This window comes from Euprymna scolopes, chromosome 36 (assembly GCF_053919585.1).
Source record: "Euprymna scolopes isolate OS-2025 chromosome 36, ASM5391958v1, whole genome shotgun sequence".
NCBI lineage: Eukaryota > Metazoa > Mollusca > Cephalopoda > Sepiida > Sepiolidae > Euprymna > Euprymna scolopes.
In genome coordinates this window covers 58,433,713-58,454,922 of record NC_136517.1, presented here as the reverse complement: position 1 = coordinate 58,454,922, position 21,210 = coordinate 58,433,713, and the positions used below count along the sequence as shown (strand labels likewise).

General features: G+C 30.9%; 1 protein-coding gene across 2 annotated transcripts in view; it reads left to right on the top strand.

The window, feature by feature from the left end:
• The first annotated feature begins 210 nt into the window (after window positions 1-210).
• The window catches only part of LOC145260526 (proteasome activator complex subunit 4A-like), a 220,073-nt gene continuing 199,073 nt past the window's right edge, over window positions 211-21,210 (top strand). For both annotated transcript variants that reach the window (XM_080118719.1, XM_080118720.1), the window contains exon 1: window positions 211-912. In XM_080118719.1, the coding sequence (XP_079974845.1) occupies window positions 713-912 (200 nt within the window). In that variant the 5' untranslated portion in view covers window positions 211-712. The remainder of the gene's footprint in view (window positions 913-21,210) is intronic.

Sequence of the window (21,210 nt, the reverse complement as noted above, 5' to 3'; positions counted from 1 at the left end):
ATATATAATGAGTGTACGTATAACTGTCAAATATGTACATGTTATCATCATATGACCCATCCAAATTAAAGATGGAAAAAAAATTGTACTTCGGTATTTTTTTTTTTTTTTTTTTCAATCAAATGAAACTATTTTTGGAAGCCGGAAAAGCATAGAAAGGACTGATAGAGTTATCTCCCTTGCAGTGTGCGTGCGCATCGAAATCGCGAAAGGAAATGAGTTTGATAAACGCAAGATGACGATGACGACGACCGCCACGATAGCCGTTGTCTCTTCTTCTACTACTTCATTCACCTTTTCGTTCGAACTGATTTAGTTATTTTAAATAATAACTATCATAACTGAAATAATAACACAGAAAGACAAAGAACATCTACCTTTTTTTTTAGCAAAACGAGAAACACACTTGATTTATTTTATATTTCTTAATAAGCAAAAAAACAACAAAAAAAACAAACAATAATTTTTATTTTATTTTTAAAAAAGAAAGATATTTTTAAAAAGTAATTTACCATTGATAATTGTGTTTCTTTTGTTTTAGTAAAAAGTGAATGGTCTTTTGCGCTGTGTCGCATAACGTCGTTGACCCCAAAGTTAGGGGCACGAGGCCCCCCTCCTCATCAAATTTGAATCTGTCATCCCTTTTAAAAGAATAAGAAGACAGGTGATTTTTGTTTTTAATTACTATTGACGATTTTCGAGGCCTTCAGTAATGGGAAAACTCGACAGGTCCGAAGTTCTGGGTTTCCAACCGCAAAAGGAGATCTCCTACAACCACATCCTTCCATACGCGTCCCAGTTGGACGCCGAATCCAACGAGTTACTCTCCGAGATCAAAGGAAATCTCGCCCGTTCCGTCGAGTTAAGAGACATCAAGGTTGGCGCGACACATTGGGTCGGACAGTTGGCCAGGTAAATCATAAATAATTCCAGACAAAACTTTTCGTTTTGATTCCCAGTTCGAGAAATACTCATTTTCTGTTATTCTTCCTTCACACTTTAGAGAACAAAAAAAAAAAAAAAAAAAACTGGACATAATAAAACCTACACTTACTATATAATAAACTTTAATTATTTGGTGCTTGTATAGATCAGCCCCATGGCTGCCAATAATAACTCCGTAAAATCTGGTAGCGAGTTAGAACAGCTGTGAAAGGTGACCGCACAAGATGAAACACAGGTTCAAGAAATGGCAAACAAAAACACATTAACATTTTTATATTTTAGTTGCTGATTGTTAATTTTCTTTTGCAAATGATTTGGTGGTACTCATGCAGAGAGTGATCCGTGCTGAAATAATGTTATTTAAAAAGCCATTCTTAACATGGGGAGGGTGTTTTGTACCTATTCTGTACTTTAACCTTACAATTGAATAAAAAAACATATAAAACTTTAATTAAACGTGGAAATACGATTTAAAAAAAATAGCGCGGATCACTCTCTGCATTAGCACCACTTTATTATTTTAAAACCCATTCTTGACATGGGAGAGTAAGGTGTTTTGTAACTTGCATACTTTCACCTAACAAGTTTAATGGCAATTTGGAATAACAACTCATTGTTCTAAGGGAGGTAATTCTATTTTACTAAAATAATTGAAAAAAAAATTTTTTCTTACAATTACTCAATGTTTTATTTAGAAAATTTACAACATAGTCGTATTTTACTTTTTTTTATATAAAACTTTTTACATTAAATGTAGTTGAAAAAAAAAAATTCTTACAATTCTTAGTAAAATAGTTACCTACCTTAGAACAATGAGTTATTTCGAATTGTCAATTGAATACCGCAAAACTTAAATTTAACTTAAATACTGTTTTTTAAAAAAAAAAAAGGTCAGGTACTCGTGCACTTATTGATCCGTGCTGAAATAATAACGTTATTTAAAAAGCCATTCTTAACATAGGGAGGTTTGGGGTGTTTATTCGTTGTAAATGTACCCGAAAACCTATAAAAGTCGACGGTACTAGTGCAAGCAGCAGCGCAGTGAACTTTATTATTTAAAAAGCCATTCTTAACATGGGTGTTTTGTACCTATTCTGTACTTTAACCTTACAATTGAATAAAAAAACAAAAAAACTTTAAACTTGGAAATACGATTTAAAAAATAGTTCGGATCAGTGAGTGCATTTAGCACCTTTAAAAAAAATAGCACCTTGTTTTTATTTATTTTTAATAGAAAAAAAAAACAAATAAACCTGCTGTGTGACCGAAGAAGAAATAGATTTTAAAAATATCAAAAATATTTACAAAAAATATCAACAACCTACTGTAAATAAATCTGTAAATGGTTTTCGTTTTCTATTTCTGGCGCCCCAGTTTCGCATGCATCACTTCCATCTCTAAACCGAGGTTGGGATTAATTCTACAGAAAACCACCGAAAACCCACTTGACGACGGAAGGGATTCTATAAAAATACGGGTTAATTTTGTGTGGAAACCATTCGTCTGTTGTCACCACTTATTGAATATAAGAATCCATGGGGGTTGATCTATATAAGCACCACCGAAACAAAAAAACTCTTTCATTTGGCTTTAGGTTTCGAGAAATATTCCTTTTATTTGGTTTAAACGGTGCTTATTCAAATTGGCACTCGTGACGGCAATTAAAAGAAAATACAAAAAGTCTGTATTATGTACGTACTAAATAAGTACTTACATAATTTTGGAATGACATATTCAAGATGTCCTATTCCAAAACTTAAGTAATTTGATTAAGTAGTTTTTCTTTTTATTATTATTCAAGAAAGTTACATTTTACCACTCGGTGAGTAGTCGTGTTTTCATCGGCCATGATGAAATCCAATAAAGTAAGGAGACAGCTCGAAGTGTCGAGGTCAGAAATTAACCTTATGTTCAATACAGTTTAGTAGTAAAATCTCTAAAAATCGTAAAGGTAAAACTTGCGGTGTATGCGCTGTTTTACGGTTGTTGTAAAAATGGAACGGAAATTTAAATTTCGTTCCGTTTTAAATTCGGTACATTTTTACATTACGTCCAACTCCTCGTTCAGTCGTTCACATTCGACATATCAACTTTTATAGGGTTTCGGGTATGCTGACAAGGTTAGAGGTGTCTATTCCGAAGGCCGTTCTTAACATAGGGATGTTGGGTGTCTATTCCGAAAACCGTTCTTAACATAGGGAGGTTGGGGTGTTTATTCGTTGTAAATGTACCCGAAATCTATAAAAGTCGACATTTCCAAACAGTGAGTTGGACTTCTTGCAGTACTGCAAAAAAAAAAAAAAAAAAAAAAAAAAATTTCGGTGCTAGTGCAGAGAGTGATCCTGATCCTGATCCGCGCTATTTTTTAAAATCGTATTTCCAAGTTTAATCAAAGTTTTGATATGTTTTTTATTCAATTGTAGGGTTAAAGTATAGAATAAGTACAAAACACCCTCCCCCATCCCATGTTAAGAATAGCTTTTTAAATAATGTTATTATTTACGTCCGGATCACTCTGCCTGCGCCTGCACTAGTACCAAAATACCAAAAAGGTATACATAATTGACTTTTTTGTTTAAAAATTTATTTTTTTTAATAAAATTTTATTTAAAAATAAAAAAACAACTTTGTATACATATATAAAGTACGATTGCTAAATTTTTACTTTCATGGGGGGGGGGCACAATTAAAAAAAATAATTACAACGGAACGAAATTTAAATTTCCGTTCCATATTTACAACAACCATAAGATAGCGCATACTCCGCAAGTTTTACCATCGTAAATTTTGATTTTTATAGTTTAAATAAAATACTCTATCGATTTACGTAATTTTTGGAAACGAGTACTTGCATCATACAGACTTTTCTATATTTTCATTACTTTTAATTGCCGTCAGAAGTGCCAAATCGAATAAGCACCGTTTAAACTATAGAGAACCATAAAATGAATAATAATAATAATAATACCTACTTTATTAACTTTGATAATTTCGGTACTAGTAGTGCACTAGTGCAGTTGATCCGTGCTGAAATAAAATTATTTAAAAAGCCATTCTTAACATGAGGAGGGGGGTGTTGTGTACCTATTCTGTACTTTAACCTTACAATTGAATAAAAAAACATAATAAAATTTTAATTAAACTTGGAAATACGATTTTAAAAAATAGCGCGGATGAGTAAGTGCATTAGCACCATAATTTCTAACCAGATATAACTTTTTATCCGAAATCACCCACAATCTATTTTTAAATAGTAATTTAGCTAATAGGTAGCTTAGCTTACTGATATACATTATTTTAAAGGAAATATCAAATGTATTTTGGTTTGTCATTTTTTTCAAATACTTATTTGCACTTGAAAAAAGAAGGATAAACTAGAAATTATCCACTTATCATGAGCACTGTATCGGAAATTGCGAAGCGTTATTAATACCCCCCCCCTCTTAATCCCTATTTATTTAAGGCTCCATAGCTTTTGACGGAATGATTATTGATAATTTTCAACCGAAGAAAAGGGTGAAATAAATAAAAATAAAGGTACTTATGCAAAGAAGATACCATGCTACTTTTGATAGTATTTTCTAGTTAAAATTACGTTTTACGGTATTTTAGGTTTTAAAATGGTGCTGTTTTACAATTTGTCATTGTTCTGAGGGAGACAACTCTCGGATTCGTTCTTTTTTTTTTCTTTTTTTTTTTTCATCTAATTTAGAACACTAATAATGCTGTCAGTAAGTTTTTACGAGCGGTTTACAAAAACATACTGGCACTTTTACACTATTAGGATTAAAGTTTGTAGTCGATAAATGGAGTTTTTAGATAAAGAAAAAAAACAATGGTTTCTACTGATTTTATTTATTTTTTTGGTACTTGTACAGTTTAGTCAAGACATTAAAAAATGAAAATATCGAAAAAAAACTTTAAATTGTATGTATCCGTTATGGAACAAAGTTTACTTAATTTCATCAAATAGTTTTTTTTTATTTTACAGCGAAAAAACAATTTATGATACCGAGCAAAATGTTCGATTTTTAGGAAGAAAAGCTAGTATTAAAGATGGGAAGGGGTGTCAGCGCTTTAACTGGAGTTATCTCCCTTTGGCATTTCTAAAATTCAAATTTTTTTTTAAATCCAAGATGGCCGCCTTCAACGCGCTCTCATAAAAACGTTTTTCCGCTGTAAAAAAAAACAAAAAAAAAACTACTTGATGAAATTAAGTGAAATTTTTTTCCCGAGAACTTCGGTCTACAACGGATACATACAATTTAAACTTCGATATTTTCATTTTTTAATGTCTTCACTAAACTGTATAAGCGCCTTTTTTTTTTTTTTTTTTTTTTTTTTTTTTTTTTTTTTTTTTTTTTTTATCAATTCTAATAAATTACAATGGTAGCTTCCTGAATTATTAAAAAAAACATTATTGAATTATTTAAAATAAAAATAAAAACTTTAATCGTGTTAGCCAATGAAAAATTGCGGCCATCTTGTTTAAATCAAAACGAAAAATTACCTCCCTTTTGAACTCTCCTGTGTTTTACGATCGTTTTCAAATTCTATTTTTTTTTTTTTTTTCTTTAATAATTTTCTATCTTATCGATTTTCGTAATTTTTTGATATAATCATCTTGTCGGAATTTATCTTGCTTCCAGATAAATTTGACGCTAAACTAACCTGAAAAAAAAACAGCATGAAACAAAAGTGGGGGAGGGGGTAAAGAATAAAATATAAATGTCTTGCTTTGAAATGAAGAAGAGATTTTATTTACAATAATAAGTTGCAAATTTTTCCCTTTGCGGGCATTAAACTTAAGAAACGCCAAGGTAACATATTATGAAAAAAAAATAACAACACTGGTTCTTATAAAGATGTGTGTGTCCATTAACGAATATAATAATATACAAAATAGTATCTCCTAATCACACTCGCATATGAAATTAATTTTAGGAGTATACTCACAATTGAAAGCCAGTCAGGCACGTGCCTTTTTTCTTTTTTTTTTTTTTTTTGTTTAAAGTCCTTTTAGAATTTTCTCTCCCGCCATGTTGCGTGCAAACTGTAGACACACATGAATTTCAGGAGCAAGACCTCGTCGCTTGTCCGGATAGGAAATTCCAAAATTCCTTGTCACATAAAAAGGTATTTTCTTTAAAACAATTTCACTCCCTCTAAAATACGCGTAAAACTGTAGTGACGTAGTTAATTTTCAGAAGTCTGTCTCGTCACAGTTGGGTATTAACTTCTTGCCGGGCCTTCTTCTTTGAAGGAGGCTCATCAAAATTCCATTTTCAGCGGCGGGCAATGAACCACGTTCACTCTCCACGTCAGCAGAATTTCAAAAGAGACCGAATCTCGCGCTGGGCTCGTGACGTCATCACGGAGCTGGCATTTCGCTTTTCTCCAAATTAAAAGGAGTTTCGTACAAACCCAAAATATACGAAACTAAAAAGCATAATGGATACAAAATACAAAAAATTATGTATAAGAACCAGATAAAAATAAAAAATAAATGTAAACAGGGGGGGGGGGGATGCACCATTATTGGTACAAAAAAAATTCCAACATTCTCCCCCAACAGGAAATGGCAGTCAACCTACAGTTGGATGACACCTGTAAAATTTACAATACAAAAAAATGTTTCTTTATATATACACATACCACACAATGTATGGTCAGAAGAACTCCAGGAAACACATATCAGAACAAAAAAGCAGAAAAATTTAAATAGGCTTGTTTTATACAAATTCACTCGAAAACCTTCATGTTTTAGGTTAGAACAGAGTAGTACATAACCAAATTCATAAATTTAAAACTAATGCTACGATGGTAGGTCACAACAGATGTTTGAACTGAGAATATTATGCCAGGTCATTAACTATTTGCATATAAGAGTATAAAGGCTTGAAAAGTTCACTTACCATCCAACCTCCTCATCCTTCTGGTGTACACCAAAATATCCCAGCCCCCTCGTAACCACAAGAGCCCAGTGAGATCAACACCGATGCTACAAGAGGGACGAATCCAATCAACCCTATGCTTTGATAAGTTCTTCAACTTGGTGGAATGAAATAAAGCTGAATCCTCCATCCTGCGCAAATTATGCAAGGCAATTACAGTTTTAAACGTCCGCATAGCCATATACATGTAGCCAAACAAACAAAGTTGAGTATAGATGTCAGAAACACCTAGGTAGCTGGAGGTGTAATATTTATGGAAGACCCCTATCAAGGAGAGATCTAATCTTGTGTTCAGCACTGAAACAAACATCTCAGCATTAGAAAACTCACTCCCAACTAAGTATAAGATGGTTCTGAGTGCCTCAGAAACACCTCTGGACAAATCAAGCTTGACTTTGATAGCTCTTGCGATACTGCAGTAGACTACGTCAAGGCAGATATTTTTTTTTTACATAGGCGTCACCACTTATCAAGGCCGATCGGCCACTCAAGGATAAGGGTTAAAAAGTGTAGAGTAGTCAAAATGACAATATAGTAATCAATAGTAATGGAAGTTCGGTAAATTTGTTAACTTAAGTGGAACGGTTCATCAGAAACTTGTTCACGTTGGACTTGAAGACAACCATATTATAGACAGCTGGAAAGCAGGAAAACGGAAGACAATTCCACAGGCGTGCAGTTCTAAGAAAGAAGCTTTGATCATGGAATCTATGTTTAGGTTTAGGCACAGATAAAGAGTGGGGAAAATTATTGATAATGTTTTCAGCTAGTCTAGTGTTTCTTGTGAAAGTTTGGTGAGGGGGGACCATAGATTGAAGCTCAGTCAAACACTTTCCATGAAAATAACGATAAAGCAGAGACAAACTCGCAACATCTCTTCTGTGAGATAGAGGTTGCAGCGAAGAGAAAAGGACATCTCCGACCAGGTCAAGATCTTCACAAAATATTCGAAAACAAAAACACCTGCTTGTGACTCCAAAGCAGGAACCGTCCTACTTAAAGGAGCCACTTCATAGAATGAAGGTTCTGCAAGTGATCTCTGCACAACATATCCTACACTCTCGTAGGAACTCTGAGAAGCTGAACTACACACCATGTAGTCAGCAAATTCAACAGGATCCCTCATGGGATTCTTTATAGAGTTACACTCAACCTGAATCTGGACGCCCCAGTCCAACTTGAGTTCACATAACTCTTCAAAAACCATTCTCTTCTTGGTTTTTCCACCTTCACAGGTGGATATAGTGCTTTCTGCCCTATATCCTTGATGGAGAATTTTTCTCCCAGTGCTAACATTAGCACTTAAAGAAGTGCACAAAGCTTGCACTTTCACACAGGATAGACTCCTGTCCTTTAACCACTGGCTATTGTCAGAACTAAATGACTGGAGTAATATCCCACCGTCATGATTAAGTTCCTCAGTATTCTGACAAGGTTGTGGAAGATAACCACACATGCGAGTTTTCGAACTCACATGGTTAGAGGGAAAAACAATTCTAACATCCCATGGAAATCCCTCCATAAATTTCATAATATTCATGCTCACACTTACCAAGTCGTGGACACGAGTGGTATTATTCATGATACCTGGGAATCTCACTCCCAATACCTTTTTCTTTAAAATACTACTGGCAAACTGCCCACCAGAAAAATCAAACTTCAGCGCCTGACTGCGCAGATCCTCTGAAGTGGCACTTGCAACACTGCTTTCAGACCGTGATACAAAATTTTCCAAGCCAAACTTGCCAGCACTCAGCAAACAGTTTTCAGAGTCTGGACATTCGGGCTTAGTAGTCAGTAACTCGCCAAGCATCTCCCTAGGAGTTTCAAATATCTCAGGGTTGTACAAGGAATCACACTCTACACCATCTGCTAACCTCGAAAGAATGAATCGAACCTGGGACGAGAACACTACAACATTAACAGCATCCGCTTCTTCTAGCGAACAGTCCACGTCCTCACGTAAGGAACGATCACCCAACAACTCAGTTATATTATCCACCGATGCTAACCCTTCATCAACATCGGCCTTCATTGTTATAAAATAAGGCTTAGGTAATTCCTCCTGCAACCGCAACAAATCCAAGACGGCGATAATTTTCCCTAAATAAAACTTTCGTTTCCTTACAAGGAATCCGGAAGAACGAGTGACCAACATCGTGCAGCGGTTTTTTTTTTGTTTTTTTTCTTTCAAAAATATGGAATAAATCCAAACAAATACAAAAATGGGCATTCAAATATTATACACAATAAAATGCGCACACAAATATTATACACAATAAAATGCACACACAAAGGTTACAAACAATAAAATTCCTTCCTCATAGCACAAACAAAACAAGACCAAGGTTGTTTTAAACAAACACAATAGTACTCAATTTTCATGTCGAAAATAGTAATATATTAAAAAATTATGAAAATCATAGAGTAGAAAATCTATATATTTATTCGCCGATATTTTCGAAAGTCATCCTCTCCTTCCAATTGTCTTGCTTTACTTTAAACCTATGTCACTTCCGGTTTGGCAGTGGTTGTAACAGACAAAGACATCAGGTTTTTTCCCCCCTTCTTTTCCACCTCTGCGGTACAAGCCTGCCTTCCTACTACCATTTTTTTTTTTTTTTTTTTTGCTCAACATACACCTCCAAACACCCGGGCATCGCCGGGCACTCATGCTAGTCTATATATATATATATAAAAGCCAAAATGTGTGTATGTATGTTCGCTTTTTGTGTATGTACAAGAAAGGCTTTTTTCAGAGAAGCGGTCGGTTGGCTCGCAGCTTAAAACTTTTCATATCACATAGAAATTGTAATATCTCTGAGTTAACAGCGGAGCCCGCCTGTCTATTTAATTTGCTCGACTTCGGGAAAATAAATATTCAACATTTGTCGCTCGCCGCATGTGGATTAGTCTTTTTCCTATAATAAAAGCGACACTAATTCTGGCGGTATTTTTCGACTATCGCCGGAAATGTCCGAAAGCAATCAGATTTGATCAATGTGGAAATATTTTCCTTATATCAAACAATTTCTATTCAAATTGGACAAGGGGAGCTGGTCCCCCCCCCTCTCCAACATCTTGGGAAAATTAAAAAAAAAAAAAAAAGCGTTCCTGCAGTAAATGAAATACTATCCCGCAGTCAAAGTTGACCTCATCAAGTCATTAAAACGTGCACCTGCCAAATCCAAGTAATTAAATAAATTCAAACGTGTTTCCGTTAAGTATTGCGCGGTGGCCCAAAGGTTAATGTCACACGTTTTTATCACACTTTAATTTCCAACTTTACCTCAAGGGTTCGGGTTCGGGTTCGATCCTCATACTCACCTACCAAAACTTTTTTTTTTATTTTAACCTCCCCCCCTCGGAGTTTTGATTTACCCAAAACCACACACACCTCCAAACACCCGAGCAACGCCGGGTACCCCCCCCCCCGCTAGTTGTAGATAAAAGTAATTTTTATGGAAAATTGGGAAATGGCATTTTGCCTAGATGTGAACACCTTGAAGATTGCGAATATATTTTTCTTTTCGCCACTTTAATGGTTGACGTTTTGTTTTAGCCAATAGTGGTACTTTTTATGGTATTTTTTTACGACCTGCCCCAGCGTAGTATAAACACCCACTAATCTCCCCATGTTAAGAATGGCTTTCGGAATAAACACCCTCCCAACCTCCCCATGTTAAGAACGGCTTTCGAGTTTGGGGGTACTTATTCCGAAAGCCGTTCTTAACATGGTGGGGTGGGCACGTCGTAAAAATTTACCTTTTTTATTTTGACTAAAAACACAATAGCAGTTGTTCTAATTCAATAAATTTTCGTAATTTTTTGCTATTTCCGATATAGCAATTGAGTGAGTACTGTTGTTTTGGTTTAAAACCACGTATTTTAAAAATCGATCTGACGACTCTAACACACACCAAACAAAATGTCCGGCTAAATTCAAGTTTTATGTAAAAAACGGAAATTAACTGATACAATTACAGGAGACAAAACCGGACATATTATTTCTAAGTGAAACTGGAATAGGGCCGACCACTTCCCTAGATGAGTCCATAATTAACGGATACTCTAATTTAACAGCTAAATCTGACACCCAAGATCGCCATGGGCATGGAATATGTGCCTACATTAAGGATGGCTTCCCGTGTGACAGGGATATCTCTAGAGAAGATCCTAATTTACCCTATATGTGCTTCAGGGTTGCACTTGCTAACACCACTGCATTTATATTTGCCCTTTATAGGCCCCACAACAGCGGAGTTACTATCTTTAAGAGCATATCTGAGAAAATAGACAACATACTGTCTTCACATCCCTCCGCTAACATCCACATCTGTGGTGACTTCAACGTCCATAACGTGGAATGGCTGACCCATTCAAATAAGACAGATGATGAGGGGAGGTTTTGTCATGATTTTGCCATTGCTTATGACCTCACTCAGATTGTTCGCGAACCCACCCATGTGCCCGATACACCCGGTCAATATGCAAGCCTCCTAGACCTTTTTCTCTCAACTTCCCCTGAGCCATGTTCATGTTCTGTTCATTCTCCTCTAGGATCCTCCGACCACTCCGTCGTATCAGTTAAGATAAAAACGAAATGTAAGAAGCCCCCAGACGTACCCCTCCACTGTACTGTATACCGATACTCTATGGCTGACTGGGATAGCTTCCGTACATTCATATCTGATTTACCTCTGCACTCCATGTTTAAAAAGGAAGTGTCCTCTATAGTATCAGATCTGACCGAATGGTTAATTGTAGGCATAGACCAATTCATACCATCTAAAAAAATTCCAACAAAAACCTAACAGCCAGCCATGGTTCTCCCCAGAATGTGCTGCTGCTATCGCGCACAGAAATCACTTTTTCCATAGCTATCAACGTAAAAGATGCACTGAGACTAAAGCTGCTTTCAGGACTGCCAGCAACCACTGTAAAAGAGTAATAAAAAATGCAAGAGAGCTATATGCCCAGTCTGTTAAATCCAAGGTAGCTGATCAGCGGCTTGGTTCCCACCAGTTTTGGCAAATAACAAATAGGATCCTGAACAGAAGTGTGCGTTCTATCCCAACCATTATCAATGGACCAGAGGTCATCTCGTCAGCGTCAGACAAGGCCAAACTATTTGCAAAGAACTTTGCAGCTAATTCTACCCTATGCGACGAAGGCCATCAACTCCTCATATTTCCTCCTATAACACAGAACAAGCTTGGTAACATACAAATATCCGTGCATGAGGTCGCCAAGCTAATCAAGAACCTAGATTCCAGTAAAGCAACTGGCCCTGATGGCATCCCAATTATAGTGTTAAAAAAAGCTTCAACCAGAACTTGCTCCCATACTTACGAAACTATTTAAGCACTGCCTTAAGAAGTGCTTTCCGACTCCCTGGAAGACCTCATCAGTTTGCCCTGTATTTAAGAATTCAGGTGATAAGTCATCTCCCTCTCAGTACAGACCAATAAGTATCCTGTGTGTTATGAGTAAGTTGTTGGAATCCATATTAAATAGAGAAATAGTCAACCACCTCAGCAGGAATAACCTTCTTAGTGACACACAATATGGTTTCCGCTCTGCAAGATCTACAGCAGATGTGCTGACGGTTATATCCCACAGGATTAGTGAATCTCTTGACAAAGGCTTCCTTTCTAGGGCAATTGCTCTTGACATATCAAAGGCCTTCGACAAGGTATGACATAAGGGTCTACTTCACAAGATTTCCAGCTATGGTATAACTGGAAATGTTTTCTCAATCATTAAATCATTTCTCTCCGATAGGCTCATAAGAGTAGTGGTAGATGGACAAAAATCGGAGGCCTGCAATATAAATGCTGGAGTCCCTCAGGGGTCAATCCTGGGCCCAACTCTCTTTCTGATCTACATCAATGACCTCCCTAAACACATACTTAAATCATTCGTTGACATCTATGCTGATGACACGACCATCTACGGCAACGCATCAAAAGCTGTAAAAAATCGAGGTCGTGGTTCAGTGGGGGAAGACGTGGCTGGTTACCTTTAATGCATCCAAAACCAAACTCCTATCCTTACATCATCAACGCTCTGATCCCCATCTGGCATCAATTTCTCTACCCTGCAACCTCTCTCCCACAGAAGAGACGTTGCAAGCCTATCCTTGTTTTATCGTTATTTCCATGGCAGGTGCTCGTCTGAACTCCAATCTCTTCCCCCCCCCCTCGCCAATTTTTCACGAAAACCACCCGTCTAGCTGAATCCACTGTGAAAAATTTCCCCCACTCTATATCTGTGCCTAAATCAAAACGCGGATTCCATGAACAAAGCTTCTTTCTTAGAACTGCACGCCTGTGGAACTCTGTTCCGTCTGCCTGCTTCCCTCCGGACTACAACTTGGATGTCTTCAAGTCCAATGTTAACAAATTCCTAATGAACCGCCCCCCTTAATTAAACACTTCATCAAATCTCCACACTAACATAATGTACTTGCAATAACCCTTATCCCTGAGTGGCTTCCGGGCCTTGATAAGTGGTGATCATTGTGTAAAAAAAAAAAAAAAAAAAATACGAAACTAGCACACTAATCAAACTGAATGAAATGCAATTGAAAATGAAAATTTTGTGTAGATAACTCCAATGCGCGCCACAGAACCCCCTATATGTAACACGATGTAACTGTAATATAATTTTATATTATCATCTCAACTTTTGTATCATTTAAGATTTAAATAAACTTAATATTTAAAAAAAAAATTTTATTGCGTACGAAAATAATGAAGATGAAAGACTAAAATCGTGATTACATTATCGACGCCTAAGAACAACATTCCTATGTAGTGATCATTTTGAAGCAGCTTAAAAAAAATCTAGCAAAAATCAACTAATTGTCAGATTTTCATTAAATTTTCGATACTTATTTATTTTTAATTTAACTTGCGTATTAAAAGTAGTAATTGTCTGTAGTAGGTTTTGTTAAATATATGAGGGGAAATATTTATTTTTGGGTGTTCTACCCCCCCCTCATATCATGTTACAAAAACCAAACAAAATAAATTTAGGTCCATAAAAAATTGCAACATTTTATAAAACTGAAGTGTTTAAATAATATATATATATATATATATATATATATATATATATATATATTGTTATTATATATATTATTGTTGAGCTTGGCATTATCCAGATAAGTCTCCTTTGTGGAATTGAACTTTCTCTTTTCCTTTTAAATTTAAGCTCTATATATATATATATATACACACACACACAGGGCGACCCAAAAAAACAGGACATTCAATTGTTTTTCTGAGCATTTTACAGTCAACGGAGAAAAAAAGGCTAAAGACCCTAGTGTTTTGATGTGATGTTTTGAATATAATAAACTAGTTATGACCAAAGTTTCATTTCATTCGGACAAAACACTAAGAAACGGGGCCTAATTAGAGTTGTACCCGTTTTTTTTTTGGGGGGGGGTCACCCTATATATATATATATAAATATAAATAAACTATTATAAAAATTACTTGCAGTTATAAATTAAAAAAAAATGGACATATAACTAATATTATATTTTTAAAAAATCGTTTTTTCTCAGTAATATGTAATTAGTTAAATTACAAAAAAAAAAACAATTCTAAAAAAATTATGAATTTTTAAGATTTAAATAGAATAAAATTCCAATATTCCATGATATGAAGTTTTAAACAGATTTTTGAATAAGGTTTTCTGATTTAAAAAAAAATATTTTCGTATGATATAAAAAATGACTATTGGCAATTATAAAATAGCAAATTTAACTACAACTTAAAATCATTTTAATTGTTAAAAGATGTTTATTTGTAGAGAGGGGGGGGTAATTTGAATTCAGCGCCTATTTCCAATAAAATGTACAGAGGTCTCTAATAAAATTATCATAAATAATAGCAAAAAAACACTGCTTCCCTGATTTCAATTAAAACGACTAGCAGCATCTGTAAAAAGTATGCCCAATTATAGGTAGGCATAAAATGTTGTGGCTGATAATGTTGATTTTTACACAAAAATTTGGCCATCCCTAATGTTATATAATTATTTTAAAAAGCCTATTTTATGAAAAAGAAAATGTTTATTTAAAAAGTTTTGTGTAATTATTATTCAAAATTTCAGTATTTAATTGAAAGTATAAAAATATTTCCATGTTAGAATTAGATGCTAATGTATAAGAGCACCATACATTTTAATATACTACTTTTAAAGTATATTATGTTTCAATTAACGATTTAAATTTTGAAAAAAAAAAAAATAGTTTTGTATATAATTACACCAGACTACATCACATAGGAAAATATATTAAAACAAATAACTGAATGCTCTGCAGCATAACATCTTGGTGAATTTATTTGATGCAACTTTCTCTCCACATGAATTAGTATGGTGAATGTGCTGGTTGCGTATTCTGTTTCGATTTCACTCAGTTTCCATTTTTACATAAACTTAGAACTCAGCTGGCCATTTTGTTTCTAGGCTGCAGCATATAAATATTATCAACTCGGCATATTTAAGCTGGCAACAATTTTACTATCAAGCTCCAATGTCATAGTTAACAAAAAAATCAAAAATTAAACAATACAACTAATAAAAAGGTACTTCTGCACTTAATGGACTGTGCTAAAATAATGTTATTTAGAAACCCATTCTTAACATGGGAGAGAGCTTTATTAACTATTCTGTACTTTCACATAATTTAATAAATTCAATTTTTACATCTTTTATTTAACTTAACAATCCTATCTATCATATTTCCAGATCAAACTTTAGGATGATTCCAGAGTGACAATACAAATGAGAAAAAACAAAACTGTGCTTGTTAAGATAGTTGACATAGATTTGGATATATTACTATTTTCGACATGACAATTAAGTAAATACTCTTGTTTTTGCTTAAAACCATTTATTCAAAAAAAAAAAAAAATTGATCTGTCGACTCTATCTTAACAAGCACTCAAAACTCTGAACTGAGGAAATTTTTTTTTTTTTTAAGTGGAAAAATAGGAAAACTGGAAATCATTTGTTCATACAGACTTGACCGTGATTATAAATTTTTACCTTATTTTATTGATAAACATAGATCTTAGGGTACTTGTCCAGAGTTATCCCTACTACTATTAGATTTGAGACTTTTTTTTTATCCTGTCTAACAGTGAGAGACTAGTGGAAGATGCATTAACCCAGATGTGGCAACAATACTCCAGGCATGGGCAAATGGTGGCTTTGTAGGGATATAGAATACTCTAAGATATGATTAATTTTCTGGCATGGCAAAGAGAACTTCTTTGCAGCAGCCTTGGCAAGGTCCTCACCATATTTGTTCCAATTCATATTGCTTGTGAATGTTAGGGCGACGAGTTTGAAAGATGAGCTCTTAGGTAGGGTGTTATTTGTCATGGCAATCAGTGATTGAGAAGAGTAAGCGTTTTAAGTAAAGCTAAGTTATTTGGATACAATGAAACTCACGAATCTAATTTCATTGGAAATAATTTCTATTTATGTAGTAGCATATTATCATAAACAAATAATTTCTATTTATGTAGTAGCATATTATCATAAACAAATAATTTCTATTTATGTAGTAGCATATTATCATAAACAAATAATTTCTATGTATGTAGTAGCATATTATCATAAACAAATAATTTCTATTTATGTAGTAGCATATTATCATAAACAAATAATTTCTATTTATGTAGTAGCATATTATCATAAACAAATATTTCTATTTATGTAGTAGCATATTATCATAAACAAATAATTTTTATTTATGTAGTAGCATATTATCATAAACAAATAATTTCTATTTATGTAGTAGCATATTATCATAAACAAATATTTCTATTTATGTAGTAGCATATTATCATAAACAAATAATTTTTATTTATGTAGTAGCATATTATCATAAACAAATAATTTCTATTTATGTAGTAGCATATTATCATAAACAAATATTTCTATTTATGTAGTAGCATATTATCATAAACAAATAATTTTTATTTATGTAGTAGCATATTATCATAAACAAATAATTTCTATTTATGTAGTAGCATATTATCATAAACAAATATTTCTATTTATGTAGTAGCATATTATCATAAACAAATAATTTTTATTTATGTAGTAGCATATTATCATAAACAAATAATTTCTATTTATGTAGTAGCATATTATCATAAACAAATATTTCTATTTATGTAGTAGCATATTATCATAAACAAATAATTTCTATTTATGTAGTAGCATATTATCATAAACAAATATTTCTATTTATGTAGTAGCATATTATCATAAACAAATAATTTCTATTTATGTAGTAGCATATTATCATAAACAAATAATTTTTATTTATGTAGTAGCATATTATCATAAACAAATAATTTCTATTTATGTAGTAGCATATTATCATAAACAAATAATTTCTATTTATGTAGTAGCATATTATCATAAACAAATAATTTCTATTTATGTAGTAGCATATTATCATAAACAAATATTTCTATTTATGTAGTAGCATATTATCATAAACAAATAATTTTTATTTATGTAGTAGCATATTATCATAAACAAATAATTTCTATTTATGTAGTAGCATATTATCATAAACAAATAATTTCTATTTATGTAGTAGCATATTATCATAAACAAATATTTCTATTTATGTAGTAGCATATTATCATAAACAAATAATTTCTATTTATGTAGTAGCATATTATCATAAACAAATATTTCTATTTATGTAGTAGCATATTATCATAAACAAATAATTTTTATTTATGTAGTAGCATATTATCATAAACAAATAATTTCTATTTATGTAGTAGCATATTATCATAAACAAATATTTCTATTTATGTAGTAGCATATTATCATAAACAAATAATTTTTATTTATGTAGTAGCATATTATCATAAACAAATAATTTCTATTTATGTAGTAGCATATTATCATAAACAAATAATTTTTATTTATGTAGTAGCATATTATCATAAACAAATAATTTCTATTTATGTAGTAGCATATTATCATAAACAAATAATTTCTATTTATGTAGTAGCATATTATCATAAACAAATATTTCTATTTATGTAGTAGCATATTATCATAAACAAATATTTCTATTTATGTAGTAGCATATTATCATAAACAAATATTTCTATTTATGTAGTAGCATATTATCATAAACAAATAATTTTTATTTATGTAGTAGCATATTATCATAAACAAATAATTTCTATTTATGTAGTAGCATATTATCATAAACAAATATTTCTATTTATGTAGTAGCATATTATCATAAACAAATAATTTTTATTTATGTAGTAGCATATTATCATAAACAAATAATTTCTATTTATGTAGTAGCATATTATCATAAACAAATAATTTCTATTTATGTAGTAGCATATTATCATAAACAAATATTTCTATTTATGTAGTAGCATATTATCATAAACAAATATTTCTATTTATGTAGTAGCATATTATCATAAACAAATAATTTTTATTTATGTAGTAGCATATTATCATAAACAAATAATTTCTATTTATGTAGTAGCATATTATCATAAACAAATAATTTCTATTTATGTAGTAGCATATTATCATAAACAAATAATTTCTATTTATGTAGTAGCATATTATCATAAACAAATATTTCTATTTATGTAGTAGCATATTATCATAAACAAATAATTTTTATTTATGTAGTAGCATATTATCATAAACAAATAATTTCTATTTATGTAGTAGCATATTATCATAAACAAATATTTCTATTTATGTAGTAGCATATTATCATAAACAAATAATTTCTATTTATGTAGTAGCATATTATCATAAACAAATAATTTCTATTTATGTAGTAGCATATTATCATAAACAAATAATTTCTATTTATGTAGTAGCATATTATCATAAACAAATAATTTCTATTTATGTAGTAGCATATTATCATAAACAAATATTTCTATTTATGTAGTAGCATATTATCATAAACAAATATTTCTATTTATGTAGTAGCATATTATCATAAACAAATAATTTTTATTTATGTAGTAGCATATTATCATAAACAAATAATTTCTATTTATGTAGTAGCATATTATCATAAACAAATATTTCTATTTATGTAGTAGCATATTATCATAAACCAATATTTCTATTTATGTAGTAGCATATTATCATAAACAAATAATTTTTATTTATGTAGTAGCATATTATCATAAACAAATAATTTCTATTTATGTAGTAGCATATTATCATAAACAAATATTTCTATTTATGTAGTAGCATATTATCATAAACAAATAATTTCTATTTATGTAGTAGCATATTATCATAAACAAATAATTTCTATTTATGTAGTAGCATATTATCATAAACAAATAATTTCTATTTATGTAGTAGCATATTATCATAAACAAATAATTTCTATTTATGTAGTAGCATATTATCATAAACAAATATTTCTATTTATGTAGTAGCATATTATCATAAACAAATATTTCTATTTATGTAGTAGCATATTATCATAAACAAATAATTTCTATTTATGTAGTAGCATATTATCATAAACAAATAATTTCTATTTATGTAGTAGCATATTATCATAAACAAATAATTTCTATTTATGTAGTAGCATATTATCATAAACAAATAATTTCTATTTATGTAGTAGCATATTATCATAAACAAATAATTTCTATTTATGTAGTAGCATATTATCATAAACAAATATTTCTATTTATGTAGTAGCATATTATCATAAACAAATAATTTCTATTTATGTAGTAGCATATTATCATAAACAAATAATTTCTATTTATGTAGTAGCATATAATCATAAACAAATAATTTCTATTTATGTAGTAGCATATTATCATAAACAAATATTTCTATTTATGTAGTAGCATATTATCATAAACAAATAATTTCTATTTATGTAGTAGCATATTATCATAAACAAATAATTTCTATTTATGTAGTAGCATATTATCATAAACAAATATTTCTATTTATGTAGTAGCATATTATCATAAACAAATATTTCTATTTATGTAGTAGCATATTATCATAAACAAATAATTTCTATTTATGTAGTAGCATATTATCATAAACAAATAATTTCTATTTATGTAGTAGCATATTATCATAAACAAATAATTTCTATTTATGTAGTAGCATATTATCATAAACAAATAATTTCTATTTATGTAGTAGCATATTATCATAAACAAATAATTTCTATTTATGTAGTAGCATATTATCATAAACAAATAATTTCTATTTATGTAGTAGCATATTATCATAAACAAATAATTTCTATTTATGTAGTAGCATATTATCATAAACAAATATTTCTATTTATGTAGTAGCATATTATCATAAACAAATATTTCTATTTATGTAGTAGCATATTATCATAAACAAATAATTTCTATTTATGTAGTAGCATATTATCATAAACAAATAATTTCTATTTATGTAGTAGCATATTATCATAAACAAATAATTTCTATTTATGTAGTAGCATATTATCATAAACAAATAATTTCTATTTATGTAGTAGCATATTATCATAAACAAATATTTCTATTTATGTAGTAGCATATTATCATAAACAAATATTTCTATTTATGTAGTAGCATATTATCATAAACAAATATTTCTATTTATGTAGTAGCATATTATCATAAACAAATAATTTCTATTTATGTAGTAGCATATTATCATAAACAAATATTTCTATTTATGTAGTAGCATATTATCATAAACAAATAATTTCTATTTATGTAGTAGCATATTATCATAAACAAATATTTCTATTTATGTAGTAGCATATTATCATAAACAAATAATTTCTATTTATGTAGTAGCATATTATCATAACAAATAATTTCTATTTGTGTAGTAGCATATTATCATAAACAAATAATTTCTATTTATGTAGTAGCATATTATCATAAACAAATAATTTCTATTTATGTAGTAGCATATTATCATAAACAAATATTTCTATTTATGTAGTAGCATATTATCATAAACAAATAATTTCTATTTATGTAGTAGCATATTATCATAAACAAATAATTTCTATTTATGTAGTAGCATATTATCATAAACAAATAATTTCTATTTATGTAGTAGCATATTATCATAAACAAATAATTTCTATTTATGTAGTAGCATATTATCATAAACAAATATTTCTATTTATGTAGTAGCATATTATCATAAACAAATAATTTCTATTTATGTAGTAGCATATTATCATAAACAAATAATTTCTATTTATGTAGTA